The sequence below is a fragment of the Rhinoraja longicauda genome, chromosome 24, assembly GCF_053455715.1.
Source record: "Rhinoraja longicauda isolate Sanriku21f chromosome 24, sRhiLon1.1, whole genome shotgun sequence".
Taxonomy (NCBI): domain Eukaryota; kingdom Metazoa; phylum Chordata; class Chondrichthyes; order Rajiformes; family Arhynchobatidae; genus Rhinoraja; species Rhinoraja longicauda.
Window position 1 is genome coordinate 3532874 of NC_135976.1, and position 24957 is coordinate 3557830.

A 24957-nucleotide genomic window follows, 5' to 3' on the forward strand; every position below is an offset into this window, starting at 1 on the left:
CTGATGAAAGCGTTGTCACCAACCTATCTACCTGCGATGCCACTTTCATGGAGCAATGTTCTGGCACTCCTAGATACCTGTGCTTTACAACGCTCCCCGGGGCTGCACCATTCACTGTGAAGGTTCTGCTTTAGTTCAACTGCCCAAAATGCAGTACCACATTTCTGCGAATTAAACACCATCTGTAACCCCTCAGACCACTTAGCCAGCTGATCATGACCCCGCTGTCATTCTTGATTACCATTTTCATTATCTACAATACCACCTATTCCAGAGTCATCTGCAAACTTACCAATCATGCCATGAGCATTCTCATCCCAACCAGTGTTATAGAAGACCCACAACAAAGGGCTAGTCACAGGCCACCAGTCCAAAATAACTGCTTCACCACCACCCTTTGCTTCCTACCATGAAGCCAATTCTGTGCCATTGAGCTCCCCCTGGATACCATGCGGTCTAATGCACGAGTCCTTCCCAACAACCACACTTTCTGAAGCCCACAATGTTTGTACTCACCAACAGCTGGGGATCTGTTCTTTGAAGTGATAATGACAAAGCCGAAGCCTTCCGTCTCTTTACGTTGCAGGACAATATCGTATGACTGCGTGGACTCGGTTGAGTTAGGGCCCTGAGGGAGTGCGTGGGCATGGTCTGTGTGATTCATCCTTGGAGAGTCATTCTCTGCAGGGTCCGAACATGCATCTCGATTATCATCATGTTGGTCTTCTGTTTAGAGAAAGTAATTCCGAGCGTACATGAGTCACGTGAAGTGTGAAGCTAAACAGTGCACATTGTATTGCTTTTCTTCTCAGGACAGTGCAGTTCTCAGGATTTGCAAAGTGGCATAGTTGTTGTCTTACAGCACCCGGACTTGATCAGGTGCTGCCTGTATGGAGTTTGTACGTTCCCCCCATCACCTGCACGGGTTTTCTCCAGGATCTCCGGTTTCCTCCCACACTCCAGACTTATAGGTTAATTGGCTTGGTATAATAGTGAGTTTTTCCTAGTGTGTGTAGGATAGTGTTAGTGTGCGGGGATCGCTGGTCGGTGCGGGCTCAGTGGGCCAAAGGGCCTGTTTCCGCACTGTATCTCTAAACTAAAAAAAACTAGACCTGGGTTTGATCATAAATCGGATGCTGTCTATACGGCTTTTCTATGTTCTCCCTGAGATCCTGGGGGTTTTCTCCACGTGTTCTGATTTCCTCCCACACTCCAAAGAGGTACATGTTTGTAGGTTAATTGGCTTTGGCAACAGTTGGAAAATTGTCCCTAGTGTGTAGGATACTGCTAGTGTACAGGGCTATTGCTGGTCGGCACGGACTCAGTGGGCCGAAGGGCCTGTTTTCATGCTGTATCTCTAAAGTCTAAAGACAGAGTCATTCCAAGTCTGAGTTCACATAACCAGAACATGGGCAATTTGGCACATGATAGGTTTGAATTGTCCAATTAATCTGCTTCTGTTCCCCAATCCGGTTTTTTTTCCAGCTGTAACACTATATTCTGCATTGTTTATTTCTCTTTTGCATTACCTGATGTATTCATGCATGATATTATTTGCCTGGATAGCATGTAAAACGTGTTATTGAGAGAGGCAAGAGAAGACATTGTGGGAGCCCTGATGAAAATCTTGGTGTCTGTCTTCTCTAGTCAGGCAAGGGTCCGGAGGTCTGGGGAGTAGCTAATCTTGTTCCTTCATTTAAGGAGGGAAGTAGAGAGAAACTATTGGAGATGATTCTTCGGGATAGGATTTACACCAAGAATAGTGGCTAGGGGCTAGCGGAATCAAGGGATATGGGGAGAAGGCAGGCACAGGTTACTGATTGTGGATGATCAGCAATGAATGGCGGTGCTGGCTCGAAGGCCAAATGGTCTCCTCCTGCACCTATTTTCTATGTTTCTATGTTTAATATGTTAATTAGGGACAGTCAGCATGACTTTGTACATGGCTGGTTGTGTCTTACTATTTTGATTGAGTTTTTTTGAGGAGGTGATGAAAGTGATCATTGACCGTGGGACAGCATTGATGTCATAGAGTCATACAGTGTGGAAACAGGCCCTTCGGTCCAACTTGCCCACACCAACCAACATGTCCTATCTACACGAGTCCCACCTGCCTGCGTTCGGCGCATATTCCTTTAAACCTATCCTATCCATGTACCTGTCTAACCGTTTCTTAAACATTGCGATAGTACCTCCCTCATCTACCTCCACCTCGTTCCTTACATCCACCACCTTTTGTGTGAAAAAGTTAGAGGGACCTTGAGATCCTGAAAGTGGCAACACAAGTAGATAGAGTGGTAAAGGAAGCATATGGTAAGCTCGCTTTCTTTCATAAGTCGGAGCATTGATTATAAGAGTCAGGAAGTCAATGTGCAGCTTTGTGGGACTTTGGTTAGGTCTCATTTGGAATATTTTGTGCAGTTCTGCTTTGTTTACAGGTAAGGAAGTGGAGACTTCGGAAAGGGTGCAAAAGTGGTTTACCAGAATGATGCCTAGATTAGAGAGTATTAGCTACAGGGAGAGCTTGAACAGACTTGGATTGTTTCCTCCATTATGAGAGGCATAGATAGGGTCGACAGTCAGAATCTTTTCTCCCCCGAATAGAAAAATCAAATGCATGAGGGCATAGCTTTAAGTTGAGCGGGGCAAAGTTTAAAGAAGATGTACAGGGCAAGTTATTATTATTTTACAGAGGGTGGCGTGTGCCTAGAAGGTGGTTGAGGCAGCTGTGCTAGTGACATTTAAGAATGTTGGATAGGCGATATGGATATGCAGGGAATGAAGGGATACGAGTTATGTGCAGGTGGATAAGTGATGTTCTTGGCATCATGTTCGGCACAGACATTGTGGGCCGAAGGGCCTGTTCTTGTGCTGTACTGTTCTACGTTTTATTAAAGCAGAGTTTTACACTGCACCGCGGAGCACTTAACAAATCTAAACTAATACCAATCATTGGGCTTCCCCAGATAGACACAAAAAGCTGGAGTAACTCAGCGGGACAGGCAGCTTCTCTGGAGAGAATGGGTGACGTTTCCGGTCGAGACTCTACTCCAGCTTTTTGTGTCTATCTTTGGTTTAAACCAGCATCTGCAGTTCCTTCTTAAATATTGGCCTTTCCCAGCTTATCTTGAAATAGTGACCAATGAAGGTGCACCCACAATTTCAAAAGGGAGAAACTTCCAGAATTTTAACTCCACAATGAAAGAATTGCCCTGTGTGATCTGAAGATGGTGGCACACTCGAGAATTGCCCAAGGGGGATGCTATGTGATCTGAAGATGGTGGCACACTCGAGAATTGCCCAAGGGGGATGCTATGTGATCTGAAGATGGTGGCACACTTGTGCATCTGTCCACTCATAAGGTTTCAAAGTGCTGATAAAACCTTGAAAAGTTGCTGCAGTGCCTTTTATAAATGCTGCACAGTTCATCGATTGAGGTAAGTGATGCCAATCAAGTTATGCATGACAATAGTAAACCAATACCAATCATATTAATATTGAATTTCAAGTGTTGTAAAACCTAACTCATCTAAACAAGTTAAGCCTGGGATGTTTTCATGAATTAGAGGATAGTTAGGACTCAAATCTTTGCACCAATGGGTATGCTATACATTATCAACAGAGGACTACTCCCCAGATGGTTATAGTTTTTAAATATGCTGCTGGAGATGATGAAGATTATTAATTTAGAACAGGGTGGGCATTTGATAAAACATGCACTGCCACTGGCCAGGAACGGTTGGGTTTTGTAATGTCACACACCAGTAGACAGTCCAGTCCAGTCACTCACCAGTAGGCAGGATGTTTCTCCTGACTGTCAGCAGCACCTGGTTGCTTCGTGTTGCATTTTGCATCAGTTCTAACACAAAGCGATGAGATCTCCCTTTAACCAGGACTCCATCAACACACAGCAGCTCATCAGCCACACGAAGACGCCCATCTCGCTCAGCTGACCCCAGTGGGATTATGGCACCAATTAGAACCTGATCAGGTGATGGGGTAGAAAGAGCAAAAGAGTTAAGCCCCAGATTTACATGGCATTTGATATTACATCCACTTTGGAAAAAGTTCACCATCGAGCTGGCTCTGATATAGAAAGATTGCTTTGATGAATTCTCCAACTCGGCTACAGAGAAAACCTGTTACCAAGGTATCCGTCAATTCAGCCCCTGGCTCTTTGCCGTTCACTGTTACTTCTCATTAGTATCACAGGTTGGTGTTTATACAGAGAGTTACAGTCGACTGATTATGAGGAAGAGTCGGATTGAGGTAGGGAGGGATAAAAGTGTGAGCAACACTTACAGGTGTGTCCGCTCCATCACCACCAAGCACTCGGAATCCAAATCCACTCTCCAGTTTACGCAGGAAGATATCAATGTCTTTTGTGTTTGGAGCTAAACAAAAATAAAATACAGAAGGTGTGAAATGGCCAGAGAGCTGCAGGTGCTATAGAAACTGGCAAAGAGGTCATGGAATCTATCGCAACTGATGCGGTAGGCGTTATAACATCTCTTCCAGGGTTTAGACTTTAGACATACAGCGTGGAAACAGGCCCTTCCGCCCACCGAGTCGGCACCAACAACGAGCAACCCATACACTAACACCATCAAACACGCTATGGACAATTTGCAATTTTACCGATCCAATTAACCTACAAACTTGTACGCCTTTGAAGTGTGGGAGGAAACCAGAGCAAACTCACATGGTCACAGGGAAAATGTACAGACAGCACCGGTAGTCAGGATCAAACCCCGGGTCTCTGGCGCTGTAAAGCAGCAACTCTACTGCTGTACCACCTGGAGCATGCAATCACACCAGCCTTATTTCTTTGATGCAGCATGTCAGAATCTCTCTTCTTTGCTTTGAATCCATTTGCTAAGATACCAGATAGAAAGGGAGTCATTTCTATGCCCACAGCTTGGATTTGGAATGTAGTGATGCTCGTATATGCATTACTGTTGGAGGAGGCTAAAATTACAACCTCCAGTTGGCAGCAACCCATAACCACCCTGAAGAATTCCCAGGCAGAAAAATTGATGGATTCTTTCCCTTCAGTTAATTTTCCCTCCCAACTTTGATGTGTTTAAATCATAGATGGCAGGTGACATCTTGGTTTATGACACTATACTAGAACTAGCTGCGGGAACTTGAGTTTCCATTCCCCATTCCAGGACTTTATTTCAATAAAGTACCAGAGCAAAAATGAGGCTACAGACTTTTGGCTGTGGAGTAGAGCTACTGCTCGTGGAAAAAAATAAATGTTTTTATGTCTGGCTGTGGCGGCTTTGACAGTCCAGAGTCGCCTTCCAGAGGGAAGTACTTCAAAGAGTTTGTGGCCAGGGTGAGAGGGGTCAGAGATGTTCTTGCCCGCTCGCTTCCTGGCCCTTGCAGTGTACAGTTCGTCGATGGGGCGAAGGTTGCAGCCAACAACCTTCTCGGCTGATCGAATGATGCGCTGCAGCCTCCGGATGTTGTGCTTGGTGGCTGAGCCAAACCACATGTTTAAATTATAATGTTTTATATTTAATTGTATACTGTATATTGTGTTGTTACTTGCGAGCAAAGCACCAAGGCAAATTCCTTGTATGTACACATACTTGGCTAATAAAATGTATTCAATTCAATTCAATTCAATAGATTAGAACTACAACTCTTCCTGAGATTGCACGGCATGGCACAGAAATCAACTCGATTATCTTAGGTACTGAGGAAGACAGAACTGGGGTGTTAATGGGAAAACTCCTCATTCTAAAATTAAATCACGAATCAGTTGCAATACTGATATCAATTAACAACTATGTTAGGAAGGAACTGCAGATGCTGGTTTAAACCGAAGATAGACACAAAAAGCAGGAGTAACTCAGCGGGACAGGCAGCATCGTTGGAGAGAAGGAATAGGTGACGTTTCGGGTTGAGACCCTTCTTCAGACAACTATGTTATACAAGTTATATAAAGATGTTGCCTGAACAAGATGGATGGACTGAGTTATAAGGAGAGGTTGGACTTGTTGAAACTTTATTTCTTGGCATGTAGGGACTGAGGGGTGATTTTGTAGAGGGGTATAAAATCATGAGGAGCACAGATAGGGTGCAAGCAACAATCTTTTTCCCAGGATTGGGGAAATCAAAAACTGGATGGCATAGGTTTAAGGGCATATGTTTCACAAGTGAGGTGGTAGGTATATGGAATGAACTGCCAGGGGAAGTATTGAAGCAGATACAATAACAACATTTAAAAGACTTTTGGACAGTGCATGTATAGGGATAATGGAGCACAAGCTATTGGTATGATAACCAAGTATTTCTGCAACGGCATTACCAACTATCACTTTCCCTCTCCATTTAGAGCAACACAGTGGACGGTACAGTGACACAGCTGGTAGAGATGCTACCTCACAGCGCCAGAGACCCAAGTCCGATCCTGACCTCGGGTGCTGTCTGTTTGGAGTTTGCACATTCGTCCTGTGACCGTGTAAGTTTCCTCCGGGTGCTCCGGTTTCCTTTCACACCCCAATGGCGTGTGGGTTTGTAGGTTAATTGGCCTCTCTAAATTGCCCCTATTTTGTAGGGAATGGATGAGAAAGTGGGATAATATAAAATGAGTGATGGATGGTCAGTGTGGTCAGTGTGGACAGTGTGGGCCGAAGGGCCAGTTTCTATGCTGAATCTCCAAACTAAACTAAACTATTTCAGCAACATCCTGCCACTAAACCAATGTTTATAGTATATACATTTTTCTCCGGGTACTCCGGTTTCCTCACACATCCCAAAGACATGCACGTTTATAGATTAATTGGCTTCTGTAATTGATCCTGAAGAGTGTGGAACTAGTGTACAGCTGATTGGCGCAGACTCAGTGGGCAGAAGGGCCCGTTTCCATGCTATATTACTAAACTAATGAAAATGTTCAGAAAGACAATTGCTTTTTAATGCTGTGTTCAGGTTTTTGATTTGATCACTTCTTCACACAAGATGACAATAGGTGGCACGGTAGCGTGGCGGTAGATGGATCCACCAACCACTCCAGAGTCCCGGGTTCGACCTTGACTACGGGTGCTGTCTGTACAGAGTTTTTGCGTTCTCCCCGTGATCTGTGTGGGTTTTCTCCGAGATCTTTGGTTTCCTCCCACACACCAAAGACGTACATGTTTATAGGTTAATTGGCTTGGTATAAATGTAAAAAAAGTCTAGTGTGTATAGGACAGTGTTAATGTGCGGGGATCGCTGGTCGGTGCAGACTCGGTGGGCCGAAGGGCCTGTTTCTGCGCTGTATCTCTAAACTAAACTAAAGATGTCTGTACCATACACAAGAACGCCCCTTCATTAGAGACTGGTCTCCCGATCTTAGCTCAAATGGACCAGTCTTCTTTTCAGATTCAGTTCAGCTCAGGTCACATGTGTATTAAGATAACATTTCTCAGTTTGGATCTTGTCAGCCGGGCTCTATAATCTATCCAGAGTCAGGTTGATTACCTCGTATCTTCTTTGCTCTTAGTTGGGTTGGATCAAATTTAGATCATGAACTTAACTGTAGTAGACATTAATCAGCCCTCAATCCACCAACCTTCCTCCAAATATTATTAATTAATTGGATCATCTCATTCCCTGACTGCAGGCTACAATCACAGACCCACAGCCAACTAACAGAGCTGCAACATAGTGAATAAATTATAGCATCCTAAATTATCCCATGGAGGACGATGATACTTTACTGTAACGCACCTAGCTACTGGCAGTGAAATTCTTTATTTTTGCATACAAAGCACACAAAAAAGCTGCCACAAAGGCACCGACAAAGTTACAAGTATTCACATGTTACAGAAGTACAATTAGGCCATTCGGCCCATCGAGTCCACTCCGCCATTCAATCATGACTGATCTCTGCCTCATTCCATTTTCCTGCCTTCTCTCCATAACCCTTGACACCCGTTCTAATCAAGAATTTGTCCATCTCTACCTTAAAAATATCCACTGGCTTGGCCTCCACAGCCCTCTGAGGCAATGAGTTCCACAGATTAACTAGCCTCTGACTAAAGAAGTTCCTCCTCACCTCCTTTCTAAAAGAGCACCCTTTAATTCTGATGCCTTGACCTCTGGTCCTAGACTCTCCCACCAGTGGAAACATCCTCTCCACATCCACTCTATCTGTGCCTTTCATTATTCTAAGTTGCAATGAGCCCTCAATCTTCTAAACTCCAGCAAGTAGAGACCCAGTAGTATCAAACACTCATCCTATGCTATCCCATTCATTCCTGGGATCATTCTTGTAATGATTCTCCTCTGGACCCTCTCCAGAGCCAGCACATCCTTCCTCAGATATGGGGCCCATATCCGTCCCTCCATCCCTTAGTTCTCAGCTGCCCTCCCTCTTTGTTCTCGATGGTCCCTCCACATGGCCTGTGGTCTTGACCCCAAGGTTCTGCCCCGACTCACCTCATTCCCCCTTCGCTCCTCGCCGGCTTCTCCTTGGGCTGCAGCCGGAGTGTCCCGGCCCGCTGCTCGTTGAAAACGTCATTAAAACTTAAAAAACAAAATGACTTACGTTTGTTGTCAAATATAATCTTGGATTGTATGTACACCTCAGTTGGATCACGTTTGGGAGAGGAGGGCCGCACAGCATTGGGCGGGAAGGGCATAGGCTGGGGAATGAGGACCCCCGGGGAGGCATTCTGGGAAGTCGCTTGGTTGTCTTCATGCTCTGATGTCTAGGAAAGAAAAAGCAAGGTGAGAAACAGATTCTTTGTAGAAAGCTGCAAACAAAACACGTTACATTGAATGTAACACGAGGCACTCATTCCAAGTCAGCATTCCCAAGGTCTCTTCACAATTCAATGCCTCTCCTCCAAGATCCCTTCCTACTGTAATCAGTGACACCTCTTCTGGATATCACCCATGCCTGGAACACTGATTTTAAATGATATTTCCTTTCACATTTTAGATTTTAATCAGCCCTGCCCTTGTCACAGAACTCACCATTTCTTCCATGTACCCAAAACCCACCCACCACTTGTAATTTAAAAATGTTTAGGGGGTTTAAAATCCTTCCGATTTGGTCAAAGGTCATCAAGCCAAAGTGCTAATGAGATCACTCCTGCCACATGTGCCATTTGAACTGAAGATAGACACACAATGCTGGACTAACTCAGCGGATCAGGCAGCATCTCTTGAGAAAAGGAATGGGTAATGTTTCGGGTCGAGACCCTTCTTCAGACCCGTTTGAACTGCTGTACTTTCTTGTACTTTTGTTTTATTTGCGATTAGCATCACAGGGATTCATTACTCCTATAGCAGCCGATTACATCCTCCAGAAATGTGGCTTGAAATCTAAATTGATTTAGGGATAAATGTAGGAGATACAGAAGGTGCAATTAGCTTGCAAGGGTCTGCTCGTCTCCAGCTCCTGATCACTGCTCTGGGGGAGACAAAAGCAACGTGAAGACCCCCAAGTCCCACTCCCACCATCGAGAAAGTTGTGAAACTTACAGTGTTTGGAATTTTAGTTGGTGAAGGAGGTCCTGTAAAAAAGAAAAAAATATTAATAAATGGGAAGGAGAGAGTGAGAGTAGTATAATGATTAGTGCGGGTGTCAGAGGTTATGGGGAGAAGGCAGGAGAATGGGATTAGGTGGGAGAGATAGATCAGCCATGATTGAATGGCGGAGTAGACTTAATGGGCCGAATGGCCTAATTCTACTCCTATAATTTATGACCTTAAGAGAGAGAGAGAGAGATAGATAGCGAAGCAAGGCGGAGAAAGGGTAGGAAAACGCAAGGCTGTGGGAAGGAAGGAAGTACCAAGAGAAAGTGAAGTTGGCCAAAGGGGTCAATGAAGCAGTAGAACGAGAAACCAAGGTTGGGGGAATGGAGTGTAAAAACAAGAGGGTGGGGAGGTGGGAAGAGTGGAAGCCAAAACAGGATGGGAGGGACAGGAGGTGGGCCAGAGAAAAAGTGCTGGAGTGGAAGGAGACAGAAGCAGAAGTGAAAATTGAGGGCAAACAGGGAACGCAATGGTTAATCTGCAGGACTAAGTTCATATCATAAGAAAACAATAAATCAGCATCACAATGTGCTATAAATAGTATATTGTAAATCAACAAATGCACCAGGGCGTTTTCCAAAGTGGGATTTATATACTAGTTCGCAGCTGGAAAGCTGCTATGTATTGACACATCAATACTATCTGTGCTTTAATTCAGTACTCCACCTCCCCAAGATTGTCAGTATTATTTCACGAGGTTCAAGCCTTTCAATCTTTAGGACTCCTCAACTAGAAAGAACAATGTAGAAAGACAAAGCCAGGCAGGGGAGGGGAGCACATAGAGAGAGAGAGAGAGAGAGAAAGGTGAGAAAACAATAACAGCAGAAGCAGCCTCACAATCTGTATTTAGTTCAACCAGACTCTACAAGTATTGATGTTCTTCACCCCCTCACAGACTATTCATTTAAAAAAAATACCATTCAATGTCTTTGTATTGCTGAAAAGTCAGCATTTATTTCCAACCTACCAATAGATCTTAAGATGAAGCCTTTATCATTTTTGGTGGTGGAGGTTGCAGGCTCAGCATGCGGTTTTGCTGTAGCTTAGGTAAGTTAATCGAGCTACAGATCCACCTGCCCAAATAGGATGAGGGCTTCAGGCACATTAGAATACTCCAAGTCATCTGCCATCTTAGACAATAGACAATAGACAATAGGTGCAGGAGTCTTGATTCAGAAACTTAACGCCATTATCTTATCACTGGAGCCAAATGCTGGAATGTTGTGCTATAGCTTTGTGGGGTTAACATCTTCGGAAGGACTGGTAGAAGTGACTACGCCACAGTCCTTCTGGAAACAAGGTCCCATCTACACATTGACGACAGCTTCCACAACTGTTGTGCCAATGGAGTGGTCACAAGTCAGATCTGGCAGCTCACAACTGATAACATCATAGGGAGACTATCTACCAGGCCACAAGATTATATATCGTGGCAGTGTATTTTGCTGCTGCTGATCGAAGGTATTTATTCACAAAATGCTGGAGTAACTCAGCAGGTCAGGCAGCATCTCAGGAGAGAAGGAATGGGTGACGTTTCGGGTCGAGACCCTTCTTCAGACTGATGTCAGGGGGGCGGGACAAAGGAAGGATATAGGTGGAGACAGGAAGATAGAGGGAGATCTGGGAAGGAGGAGGGGAAGAGAGGGACAGAAGAGTCTGGGTCAAAATGTGGTCATAGAGTAGGGGGGCAGGAGAAATCACAAAGGGGGAGCAGCGAGAGAGCATGTTGCTAAACTCTCGTCGAAGAGAGGAGGAGAACTGCTGCTGCTGATAGTCCATATGCCCTAGATGCCCAGTTGAGAGCTGCCAAATAGATGCCAATTTAATTAATAGAGATGCGTTGAAAGGTCACAAACCTGAAAGACTAATTGTTTTTCTCTGTACAGATAATGCCTAACCTACGAAGCATTTCAATCATTGTTTTTTAATATGCAGAAGCACCAACAGGTGGTGCACCTAAAAATAAAGTGCCAACCTGGAAAGGCTATCACACAGAATTACATTCTGCGAAACACATAAACAGCACATAACAGATACAACTAAACAATCCTGCAACTGACAGATCAAAATGTAGTTGTGAATAATGATGGATAATTAGGTAGCTGACAGAAGGAGACAGCTCATCCTTAATGACATCAGGGCCCAGTATGGGAGTAGTAAAGGCCAAAGCAGTTGCAACCATCTCTGGCCAAAAGTTAGTGACCCATGCTGCCATCTCCCCGAGATTCCCCACCACCACAGATGCTAATCTTCAGCAAATGTAATTCACTTCATGGGATATAGCAAAATGTCTGACAGCATTACACATAACAAAAACTATGAACCAGATGACACCTGAGCAGTGATACTGAAGTCCCAGCTGCATCTCAAGCCAAACTGTTAACAGTTGTGTTACAAAACTAGTACCTAGATGACCATGTAAAAAATCACCTGCATACTCCTTGTTCGCAAAAAGTAGGACAAATTCAATTTACAGCCCAGTCTATTCTTCAGACTGATAGATATCGTTAACAGTGGCATAACCTGGCACTTGCACTCCAACAACCTGTTCACCAAAGCCCAGCTTCACAGGAATTTACAGCATACTTTGGTTCAGACCAGAGATGGTGTTTTTCAAAGGCAAGCACACACTGACTACCCTTCATATTGAGGCACCAAGGAGCCTTGGCAAGACTCAAATCCGTGGGCATCAAGAGATAAAGACTCCAATGGTTAGAGTCAGATCTTGTATGGGGGAGTTGGAGGCCATTCACCTTGGTCCCTATCATCCCAGCTGCTCCATCAATGACCTAACTCGCAAGTCAAGATGAAAAGGATGCCGACAAATAATTGAGTTACTTTGCTAAATAATTGGCATGTGTGGCAAGGAACACTCAATTCAAAAGACTGCCAGAAAATGATCAGCAAGAGAAGTTGTAACCAGCGACTTCTGCAAACAGCTACTTTTGATATTCAATGACATGAACATCCTCAAAAGGCTAGCTGGGGGGGGGGGGGGGGGGGGAGGGAGAAGGTCTATCCAGTTTGTGGTGATTGGTGGTAACCCAACTGAACCACTAACACATACTTTTGTTACCAAAACAAGTTGGAGACTGGATATTATACAACACGAAGGTATATATTCACAAAATGCTGGAGTAACTCAGCAGGTCAGGCAGCATCTCGGGAGAGAAGGAATGGGTGACGTTTCGGGTCGAGATCCTTCAGACTGATGTCAGGGGGGCGGGACAAAGGAAGGATATAGGTGGAGACCGGAAGATAGAGGGAGATCTGGGAAGGGGGAGGGGAAGAGAGGGACAGAGGAACTATCTAAAGTTGGAGAAGTCGATGTTCATACCACTGGGCTGCAAGCTGCCCAGGTGAAATATGAGGTGCTGTTCCTCCAATTTCCAGTGGGCCTCACTATGGCACTGGAGGAGGCCCATGACAGAAAGGTCAGACTGAGAATGGGAGGGGGAGTTGAAGTGCTTAGCCACCGGTAGATCAGATTGGCCAACGCGGACCGAGCGCAGGTGTTGAGCGAAGCGATCGCCGACCCTGCATTTGGTTTCGCCGATGTAAATAAGTTGACATCTGGAGCAGCGGATGCAATAGATGAGGTTGGAGGAGGTGCAGGTGAACCTCTGTCTCACCTGGAAAGACTGTTTGAGTCCTTAGATGGAGTTGAGGGTGGAGGTAAAGGGACAGGTTTTGCATCTCGTGCGGTTGCAGGGGAAAGTGTCCGGGGATGGGGTGGTTTGGGTAGGAAGGGACGAGTGGACCAGGGAGTTATGGAGGGAACAGTTTCTGCGGAACGCAGAAAGGGGAGGGGATGGGAAGATATGGCCAGTGGTGGGGTCCCGTTGCAGGTGACGGAAATGTTGGCGGATGATTTGTTGGATACGCTGGCTGGTGGGGTGGAAGGTGAGAACGAGGGGGATTCTGTCCTTGTTACGAGTGGGGGGAGGGGGAGCAAGAGCGGAGCTGCGGGATATAGAGGAGGCCCTAGTGAGAGCCTCATCTATAATGGAAGAGGGGAAGCCCCGTTTCCTGAAGAATGAGGACATCTCTGATGCCCTAGTGTGAAACACCTCATCCCGGGTGCAGATGCGGCGTAGACGGAGGAATTTTGAGTAGGGGATAGACTTTTTGCAGGAGACATTATTATACAACAAGTGACTTACCACTTGAGGCCTGTGGTCCTTTGTAAAGCATGTGTCAGCAGTGTGATGAATTACTTTGTGTAGCTGCACAGCACTTGAAGCTCAATACCATGCAGGGTTAAGCCACCAATTGATGAGTATCCCACTCATGCCAACTAGTCATTCCCTCCACCACCAGTGCAGTAAGGACCATCAGCAAAATGCATTGCAGGCATTCAGAGGCTACTGCGGTAGCATCCTGCAAACCGGTGACTTTTACGATCCAGAAAGAGATTGGGCGGCAGATGCAAGGACACGCAACTTTTCTTCCAAGACATACATCAAACCTATCGCTGTTTCTTTATCATAACAACCCAAATACAGGAATTCTATAACAGAAAGTGTGGAGGACCTTCAGCAGAAGGCTGCAGCACTTGAAGAAGTGTGAACACAAGAACACAAGAAAATGGGAGCAGGAGTAGGCCAACCGGCCCCTCGAGCCCGCTCCGCCATTCAATACGATCATGGCTGATCCTACCCCAACCCCCTTCCCACTATCGCCCTTCTTCCCACCCAAAAGAACCATGTGATCTCCTGGGAGAGGCGAAAAACCGGATTAAAACCCAGGCCAATTTGGGGAAAAAATCCGGGAAATTCCTCTCCGACCCCAAGCTAGGCGATTGAAACTTGTCCAGGAGATTACTCAAGTCTTACTATATTAGTGCTCTCCACTAGGGCAATGAAGGATGGTTCACAAATGCTAGCCTCGCCAAAAATACCCAAATCCCACAAAAAGGAATAAATTCCACAATCTAAGCACTTTGGCTAAAGTTGCTCCTAAAATCTATCAATTAATTGATTAGTGACCATCTGAAATTGATGCCGCTTAGTATTCATCTTTTTCTCCCTCTATGTGGAAATCAAACCTTATGCTTTTAATTTACTTCTCACTCTCTTTTCCAGGGGGGAGAATGCCTCACCTGCTGAATATTTTTTACACTCCCAATTCTGGTTTAACCCAAGTCACATTTTCAAGTCTTCATATATCCTTTTATGTTAACATGGAACCGGAATAGTGGTTGAAGATTAGCTGGGCTAAACAGACACGTTGGTGGGATGTATCAAAAGCTATTGATGCAAAGTGATAAAAACGTAACAAACCTCTTTGGACGAGCAGCGATATTTCACTCCCCACAGGCCAGTCCTTCAGGATGTCCACCACCTGGGCATGGCTCAGCTGTTGCACACTCTGCTGGTTAACCTCCTTGATCACGTCACCTTTCTGTAGACCTTTGCACCACTGGCTGTCTAGGATCATCTTCACTTTCTGCCCGGCTGGGCTGTCCGCTATGGCAAAACCAAAACCCTTTGGGCCCTTCAGCAGAGGAATGGGCAGTGTCTCAGGCTGCGAACCTGCCGAGGAGGTCATGGATGACCGGTCTTCAGTCAGGCCCAGGTAAGGTCCGTTTGAACGCTCGATGCTGCCTGCAGGGAGCTCTCTCCCACTGTGGTCCAGGAGTCCGGGGGAGATTTGTAGGCTCTGGGCTGTAATTGCCGGCTTTGCAGTCGTGGACAGCCCATCAACAATGGGGGTGGCACTCACTACGTCGATGGTTGGCACCTGTGTGTCAACAGGAAGCGGGTAACCGCGACACAGGATCAACTTCACCGTCTGGGTGATGGGAACAGACTGGAAAAGCTGCACAACGTCGGCGTGAGTCTGCCCAAGGACACAAGTGCTGTTTATATACACTATTACATCACCTGCAGATAAAAGCCCAAACCAAACAATCAGTGCCAAGCACACCACATTACGGACTTGCTAAGGCATGCCCAATCAGGCAACTCCAGATCTTTATCTGTATTAAAATAAATACCAATGATTCAATAATGTGATAAGCCTTGAGGATTAATACGGATACCAGTTTCCACATTTTCCCTCTATAATGTCGCACCTCCCAGTATTTATTGCCTTTTAAACACAACTTCACACAAGGAAGCTTGCTTTCCTGACAGATTTCCACCCCAACCCCACTTGACCTCGTCCCCATTTCCTCCTGTGATCCACCCATTTCCACTCCTTTCCCTTGTTACACTATTGGTCTCTCACCTCCTCACACTGTCCACTATTTTCCACCTACTCCAGTCTCCCTAGTCAGATTTTTCCCCCTTCCCCCTTAATTCCAAGGGTCTACACATCTCCAATCTATCTTGCCTCGTGTCTACTTTAGAAACATAGAAAATAGGTGCAGGAGTAGGCCATTTGGCCCTTCGAGCCTGCACCGCCATTCAATATGATCATGGCTGATCATCCAACTCAGTATCCTGTACCTGCCTTCTCTCCATACCCCCTGATCCCTTTAGCCACAAGGGCTACATCTAACTCCCTCTTAAATATAGCCAATGAACTGGCCTCAACTACCTTCTGTGGCAGAGAATTCCACAGATTCACCACTCTCTGTATGAAAAAAACCCTTCTCATCTCGGTCCTAAAAGACTTCCCCCTTATCCTTAAACTGTGACCCCTTGTTCTGGACTTCCCCAACATCGGGAACAATCTTCCTGCATCTAGCCTGTCCAACCCCTTAAGAATTCTGTAAGTTTCTATAAGATCCCCCCTCAATCTTCTAAATTCCAGCGAGTACAAGCCGAATCTATCCAGTCTTTCTTCATATGAAAGTCCTGCCATCCCAGGAATCAATCTGGTGAACCTTCTCTGTACTCCCTCTATGGCAAGAATGTCTTTCCTCAGATTAGGAGACCAAAACTGTACGCAATACTCCAGGTGTGGTCTCACCAATGCCCTGTACAACTGCAGCAGAACCTCCCTGCTCCTATACTCAAATCCCCTCGCTGTCTATTTTCCCCCTAACACCCTTGCTCCATTTAAGTCCAATCCTTGGTTGACCACTTTTCCACACATTGAATGTGCTTTTCCCCAGTCTCCATCCCCATTATCTGCACATTTCCCATTCCCCACAACTACGATTTCCCAGCTTAGCTCTCTGGAACGCCCATCACTTGCATCTTGTGGTATTATGGGGAAGCTCTGGCATTTATGTAAATGCTTACAAGTTCTGAATTGGAAACTTGCCTGCCAACATGTTCCCCTCCTGAGCAGCAGGTCCATCTTGAATCACATTCTTCACTTGCAGGAACTCATCCGGGCTGTCTCCGCCAATGATTGTAAAGCCAAACCCCATAGCACTCTTCTGAAGTGTTGTCCGAATGAGCATTCCCTGAAGGTGGGAGGGGTCTCGAGTAAACATCGGCCTCTCTAATATGGGATCGAGCGGGAGAGGTTGAAAAGAGAAGCAAACAAATTAAAAATTTTAAACGGTGGCCTGACACAAAAAAGGCAAAATTCTCGAAGGACTGTTCCGTTAAGCTTTTTGAGATGAGGGGGACTGCGGGAGGGCGAGGGTCAAAGGAGGAGAGCAGAAGGGGAGAAGAGAACAGGAGAACACAAAAGACAGGGGAGCGGAGAAAAAAGCAGGCAGGACGAGGAGGGCGGATATCTCAATTTTCTGGACTAGAATCTCCTCGTTAAGTTAAAGTAAACATTGTCCAGCACAATATTTACTTATAAAACTAGCTTTGGCATCCATGCACACTTTACACTCCAATTTGTTTGTAGAGCTATATTTTCATGCATGGGACAAGGTTAGCTCTAATACATGGTTCTGGGAGTGACAAACTCTGGGCAAGAGCATAAAGAGGGGTGCAAAGGAATGCTCATTGGGAAAGTGAAAGGAGCAGGGAGCTCAAGATTCCTTGAATAATTTCCATTCTTTCAGTTACTTTTGGACAAAGTTCACAGCAACAAGAGATTAGAAGAAAGGGTGTGGTGTGGACTTTCATTTATTATTAAACTTAAAAAAACACTCTCATGCTTGATGTGTGCTATCTGATGGCAAATTTGCCTTTAAATGCCTAATGTGTTTGAGCAGGTCGAGTGGGGAAGAGTGACGTGGAGAGCAGGATAATGCGGAGGTGGAGAGAGCAGAGAAACTGCAGTGGGAGAGAACAGTGGAAAATAGTGCCGGAGGTCCCCATGCTTTGACACAGAGTTCAATTCATACAATGGCAAACGGTGAAAGTTTCCATTTCATCAATCTGAAGCTGTCAAAGAAAATACACAAAACTTCCCAGGACTCGGGGGCCTGTGCTTTCGGGAGAGATTGGGCAGGGCAGGACTTCATTCCTTGGAGTGTAGAAGGCCGAGGGACATTAGAGGTGTATAAAGTCACAAAGAGAATAGATATTTATTTCACAAAATGCTGGAGTAACTCAGCAGGTCAGGCAGCATCTCAGGAGAGAAGGAATGGATGCAGATAACTGCAGATGCTGGTACAAATCGAAGGTATTTATTTCACAAAATGCTGGAGTAACTCAGCAGGTCAGGCAGCATCTCAGGAGAGAAGGAATGGATGATGTTTCGGGTCTCTAGTTCTTGACACAGGATGTGGGAAGATAGGGACGTCGCTGGAGCTTCTGGGAGCTACACCTGCAAGAACTGTGTCCAGGTGCAGCTCCTGAATGGACGTGTGGTGGAGTTGGAGAGGCAGTTGAATGACCTCAGGGCCATCCGGGAATGCGAGAGTTTCCTGGACAGGACCTATTGTGAGGCTGTCACGCCAAGGGTCCAGGTCGAGCGAAGGTGGGAGACTGTTTCAGGGGGGAGTGGACGTGGACTACAGGAGACCCCAGTGGCTGTGCCTATTGCAAATAGGTATACCCTCTTGGGAACTGTCGGGGCAGAAGACGTTTCCAGTCCGAGTGGCGGACCTGTTGGCAAGGATACTCGACAGGGGAGACCGAAGTCAGGATGAGCCGTAGTGGTCGGTGACTCCATCGTCCGAGGGACGGACAGAAGATTCTGTGGCAGCAGGAGGGACTTGAGGATGATCTGTTGCCTCCCTGGTGCCAGGGTTCAGCACATCACGGACCGGCTTCAGAAAATCCTAGTGAGGGAAGGCGATCAACCTGAAGTCGTTGTGCACGTGGGCACGAATGACGTCGGGCGGAAGAGGAAGGAGGTGCTACAGCGGGAGTTTAGAGAGTTAGGAAAAAGACTGAGAAGTAGGACGTCGAAGGTGGTTATCTCTGGACTGCTACCGGTACCTCGTGCTGGTGAGGCCAGGAACAGAGAGATAGAGGGTATGAATTTATGGCTGAGGGGCTGGTGCAGAGAGCAGGGATTTCGATTTCTGGACCACTGGGATCTCTTCTGGGCTAGGGGTGACTTGTACAAAAGGGACGGGTTACATCTTAACAGCAGGGGGACAAACATTCTGGCAGGCAGGTTTGCTAGTGCGCCACCTGTGGCTTTAAACTAAGTAGTGGGGGGGAGGGGTTAACAAATTGGGAATATGAAGATGAGGTTAAAGGGAATACAGGAGATATTGCAGAAGACTCTCGGAAGAATGGGAACAGAAGTTCTAGAGGGGAAAAGAGATTAAGGGCAGGGCCATTTGTGACCGATGTGAGAGGGGAGGTAAATACAGAAGTTAAAGTGTTGTACTTAAATGCGCGTAGTATAAAAAATAAAGTGGATGAGCTTGAGGCTCAGTTAGTCATGGGCAAGTATGATGTTGTAGGGATCACTGAGACATGGCTACAAGAGGACCAGGGCTGGGAACTGAATATTCAGGGGTACACAACGTATAGAAAAGACAGACAGGTGGGCAGAGGGGGTGGGGTTGCTCTGATGGTAAGGAATGATATTCATTCCCTTGCAAGGGGTGACATAGAATCAGGAGATGTTGAATCAGTATGGATAGAAATGAGGAATTGTAAGGGTAAAAAGACCCTAATGGGAGTTATCTATAGGCCCCCAAACAGTAGCCTCGACATAGGGTGCAAGTTGAATCAGGAGATAAAATTGGCGTGTCACAAATGTAATGCTACGATGGTTATGGGAGATTTCAACATGCAGGTAGACTGGGAAAATCAGGTTGGAAATGGACCCCAGGAAAGAGAGTTTGTAGAGTGCCTTCGAGATGGATTCTTAGAACAGCTTGTACTGGAGCCTACCAGGGAGAAGGCAATTCTGGATTCAGTGTTGTGTAATGATCCTGATCTGATAAGGGGACTAGAGGTAAAAGAGCCATTAGGAGGCAGTGATCACAACATGATAAGTTTTACTCTGCAAATGGAAAGGCAGAAGGGAAAATCGGAAGTGTCGGTATTACAGTATAGCAAAGGGGATTACAGAGGCATGAGGCAGGAGCTGGCCAAAATTGACTGGAAGGAGGCCCTAGCAGGGAAGACGGTAGAACAGCAATGGCAGGTATTCCTGGGAATAAGGCAGAGGTTGCAGGATCAATTTATCCCAAAGAGGCGGAAAGACTCTAAGGGGAGTAAGAGACACCTGTGGCTGACGAGGGAAGTCAAGGACAGCATAAAAATTAAGGAGAGGAAGTATAACATAGCAAAGAAGAGTGGGAAGACAGAGGATTGGGACTCTTTTAAAGAGCAACAAAAGTTAACTAAAAAGGCAATACGGGGAGAAAAGATGAGGTACGAGGGTAAACTAGCCAATAATATAAAGGAGGATAGCAAAAGTTTTTTTAGGTACGTGAAGAGGAAAAAAATAGTCAAGGCAAATGTGGGTCCCTTGAAGACAGAAGCAGGGGAATTTATTATGGGGAACAAAGAAATGGCAGACGAGTTAAACCGTTACTTTGGATCTGTGTTTACTGAGGAGGATACACACAATCTCCCAAATGTTCTAGGGGCCAGAGAACCTAGGGTGATGGAGGAACTGAAGGAAATCCACATTAGGCAGGAAATGGTTTTGGGTAGACTGATGGGACTGAAGGCTGATAAATCCCCAGGGCCTGATGGTCTGCATCCCAGGGTACTTAAGGAGGTGGCTCTAGAAATAGTGGAAGCATTGGAGATCATTTTTCAATGTTCTATAGATTCAGGATCAGTTCCTGTGGATTGGAGGATAGCAAATGTTATCCCACTTTTTAAGAAAGGAGGGAGAGAGAAAACGGGTAATTATAGACCAGTTAGTCTGACATCAGTGGTGGGGAAGATGCTGGAGTCAATTATAAAAGACGAAATTGCTGAGCATTTGGATAGCAGTAACGGGATCATTCCGAGTCAGCATGGATTTACGAAGGGGAAATCATGCTTGACAAATCTACTGGAATTTTTTGAGGATGTAATTAGGAAAATTGACAGGGGAGAGTCAGTAGATGTGGTGTACCTCGACTTTCAGAAAGCCTTCGACAAGGTCCCACATAGGAGATTAGTGGGCAAAATTAGAGCACATGGTATTGGGGGTAGGGTACTGACATGGATAGAAAATTGGTTGACAGACAGAAAGCAAAGAGTGGGGATAAATGGGTCCCTTTCGGAATGGCAGGCAGTGACCAGTGGGGTACCGCAAGGTTCGGTGCTGGGACCCCAGCTATTTACGATATACATTAATGACTTAGATGAAGGGATTAAAAGTACCATTAGCAAATTTGCAGATGATACTAAGCTGGGGGGTAGTGTGAATTGTGAGGAAGATGCAATAAGGCTGCAGGGTGACTTGGACAGGTTGTGTGAGTGGGCAGATACATGGCAGATGCAGTTTAATGTAGATAAGTGTGAGGTTATTCACTTTGGAAGTAAGAATAGAAAGGCAGATTATTATCTGAATGGTGTCAAGTCAGGAAGAGGGGATGCTCAACGAGATCTGGGTGTCCTAGTGCATCAGTCACTGAAAGGAAGCATGCAGGTACAGCAGGCAGTGAAGAAAGCCAATGGAATGTTGGCCTTCGTAACAAGAGGAGTTGAGTATAGGAGCAAAGAGGTCCTTCTACAGTTGTACCGGGCCCTGGTGAGACCGCACCTGGAGTACTGTGTGCAGTTTTGGTCTCAAAATTTGAGGAAGGATATTCTTGCTATTGAGGGCGTGCAGCGTAGGTTCACTAGGTTGATTCCCGGAATGGCGGGACTGTCGTATGTTGAAAGGCTGGAGCAATTAGGCTTGTATACACTGGAATTTAGAAGGATGAGGGAGGATCTTATTGAAACATATAAGATAATTAGGGGATTGGACACATTAGAGGCAGGAAACATGTTCCCAATGTTGGGGGAGTCCAGAACAAGGGGCCACAGTTTAAGAATAAGGGGTAGGCCATTTAGAACGGAGATGAGGAAGAACTTTTTCAGTCAGAGAGTGGTGAAGGTGTGGAATTCTCTGCCTCAGAAGGCAGTGGAGCCCAGTTCGTTGGATGCTTTCAAGAGAGAGCTGGATAGAGCTCTTAAGGATAGCGGAGTGAGGGGGTATGGAGAGAAGGCAGGAACGGGGTACTGATTGAGAGTGATCAGCCATGATCGCATTGAATGGCGGTGCTGGCTCGAAGGGCTGAATGGCCTAGTCCTGCACCTATTGTCTATTGTCTATAGAGGGCATAGGTTAGGGTGAGAGAGGACAGATTTAATAAGAACCCGAGGGGTATTTTTTTCGCCATACAGAGGGAGGTGGGATATATAGCAAACTTCCAGTTGAGGCAGGTACAATAACACTTGAAAGACATTTGAACAGATATATGGATAGGAAAGATTTAATGGGATATGGGCCAAACACAGCTAAATGGGGCTATCTTAGATGGGGCATCTTGGTTGGTATGGTCTAAGATTATTAAAATAATCAGCAAACTTCAATGAACATTTTAAATGGTTTGGGACATAAGGAGGTAATAAAAAGCACAATGTAAAGGCCAAGTTTTCCCTTGTATATGTAGGTTCCATACCTGGCCGCTGATCTGCATGCAACCCTCGCTGACTGTCCCGGTGGTGGACCACCTGCTTTTTCCGCTTTGCTTCAATGACTGGATTCTCAAACTGGGTTCTCTGGTTTACGTGGCTGAGGGGTCGCAGTGAGGAGACAAAAGGGAAAGAAGATTACTCAGTCTGAGCAACAACTTTGCATATTTACTCACAAGCATTTTTCACCCACGGTTTCACTGATACACTCATGTGGACATGCTCCTAAAACCTGCCTCTTGTGAATTCCACCTTTTCTCAAATATATATATGTTGAAAAAGGGTCATTTGGTCAGTTAGGTCAATTACCAGGAGGACGATCAGATCTGTAGAGCTATCCCCGGGTGCCAGCTGCTTCAGCATAATGGCCATGCTAAGGAATACAAAAAGGTGAAGAGCCAAACTGACAAGATGAGAGAGATGGAAGGGAATCCTCAGATGAGAGAGCACTGATGCGGAAGGGTTTGTCCAGTGAGTAGACACAGAATGGGCATATTGGCAGATGACAGAAGGGGAAAAAGAATGGGTATGTTTGGTTGGTAAGCTTCATCAGTACTGAAAGATCTTAAGAGTTAATTCTTTTTGATTACCAATCCTTGACGAGTGATGTGTGTGGCAGAAAGAAATGCAATAGGATGGGAGGTGGGAGCGATTATCTATCAAAAATAACGATGATAGGAAGCAAAGGTCCTCTTCCCATAACTAAGGTTGAAGCAAAGGTTGTCTCAAACTCCACAACCCAAAGTAGACATAAGACAAGATAACATTCAACGCCAGATGCAACTGGAACTCAATTAAATAATGGCCCCATAGGCAATATAGGATGGCGTCAGCTGGATATTAAGTTTGGCAGCATCAAATGTCTTTGGGATAGTTAGATGAGCAGAAGGATAAAGCAAATTATCTCATTCAATGGGAAGGTTGCTGAGCAGACTTAAGGTGTAAATTTTAAAGGGACACCCAATAAAGGACATTAATATCATAACAGGGAAAAACCAGTAGCCATTTACTACTTGACCCAGTTGGTGCCACATTCATCCTTTGGAATCTGTGGGACAAATGCTACCAAATAGAGGACAGCAACAGGTGAAACCATGTGTAAAAATCCTTAGCACAGGTTTGCATCAAAACATTGAGATCAGTCCTGTGCTAAACAGATATTAACAGATACCTCATATTTTAGAGTAACTTACTCAATGTAGTAGAAACCATACACTGGATCGCTGATCTTTTCCCAGCCATATGGAAGCTCTGTAAGTTTGAAAATTAAAAGAATACGATGATCAGTTCCATAAATGAAAGTCAACTACAACTCAGTGCTGTATTAATAACAGCCACATACTACAATATCCAGCAAAAGCTCCTCAGAACTCCTGTTGTGAGTGGGATTAGACTCCATTCAGTCCTGGTTTATTAAACTGTGACGTGAGCAGTTACCAAATAATCAGAGTGTATCTGTAGGATTAGAATTCTTGTGGAAACAATTCGAGATAGTGACCAGCCGAGTGGATAGAACACATTTCTATTGTTGGCATCTCTGGACGGCCACAGTTTCGGATCGGAACCCTTCTTCAGACTGGATGCAGTTTTCCAGCGGTCTGAAGAACTCACACGACCCAAAACATCATTTATTCCCCTCCACAGATGCTGCCTGACCCACCGAGTTCTGCCAGTACATGGTTTTAAAGCTGCAGATTCCAGCACCTGTAGTCCATTGTGTCTCTAAGTTTTTATTTATGTTGTCCATGTGGAATCCATGAGTATTAGAAAAACAAAGCACATTGAACTGGTGGCAATCCTCTCACACATCTATAAGCTGGGAATTACAAGAAAATTTGTAATAAAGACAGTGTTCGGATTACTTAAATGAGACAAAGAGTTGCCCTGGGATATGGAGAAACAAGCAGCTGTAAATGCTGGAATCTGGAGCAAAAATGTAGTTCAAGGGCCTCAGATTTCTATTAAAAAACACAGATGCATTGTAAATGACACAAGATACAAGTTTCATAGTACGACAAACTAAGTGTGTAAAACTGGGAAATGGAATTCAGTAACACAATTAGCACTTAGGATTTTAAAAGCAAGGGAATAGAAGCTGTAAAGGAGCGAAGGAAGTTAAGTGCCCATAGACACGAACCGTTAAAAGATAACCCACAGCTGCAAAACACGATTTAATCCTGACTTTTACCTCAAGGGGAATGGAAAATAAGTGAGAAAACTATGTGGTATTTTTAGAAACTTATATCGGGCAACATGGAGCACAAAGTTCAATATCTGCCACTAAATTTCAGCCTCTCTGGGATGGAGAAGGAAAGTGAGTCGAATATACTAACCTTGGATAAAATAGAACATGGATTCCATAGAAATAAGAGGGGACCATGCTAAATTTAAATTTGAAACCAAAATGTATAAAAATACCCTTTAATAAAATCTGACAATGTGCACTTTAACCAAGTGATTTTTTTTAAATTACAAATCTCAAATTGTGGAGTACAGAGGCAAATAAATAAATGATGGGTCTTTGTCC

General features: G+C 45.2%; 1 protein-coding gene across 3 annotated transcripts in view; it reads right to left on the reverse strand.

Annotated features, from left to right (window-relative positions):
- LOC144605384 (membrane-associated guanylate kinase, WW and PDZ domain-containing protein 3-like) overlaps nucleotides 1-24957 on the reverse strand; it is a 133572-nt gene that overhangs the window by 14119 nt on the left and 94496 nt on the right. For all 3 annotated transcript variants that reach the window (XM_078420549.1, XM_078420548.1, XM_078420550.1), the window contains exons 8-16: nucleotides 23624-23681; nucleotides 22418-22530; nucleotides 16753-16935; nucleotides 14820-15422; nucleotides 9484-9515; nucleotides 8543-8705; nucleotides 4303-4394; nucleotides 3791-3983; nucleotides 517-726 (exon numbers count right to left, since the gene is read on the reverse strand). In XM_078420549.1, the coding sequence (XP_078276675.1) occupies nucleotides 517-726; nucleotides 3791-3983; nucleotides 4303-4394; nucleotides 8543-8705; nucleotides 9484-9515; nucleotides 14820-15422; nucleotides 16753-16935; nucleotides 22418-22530; nucleotides 23624-23681 (1647 nt within the window). The remainder of the gene's footprint in view (nucleotides 1-516; nucleotides 727-3790; nucleotides 3984-4302; nucleotides 4395-8542; nucleotides 8706-9483; nucleotides 9516-14819; nucleotides 15423-16752; nucleotides 16936-22417; nucleotides 22531-23623; nucleotides 23682-24957) is intronic.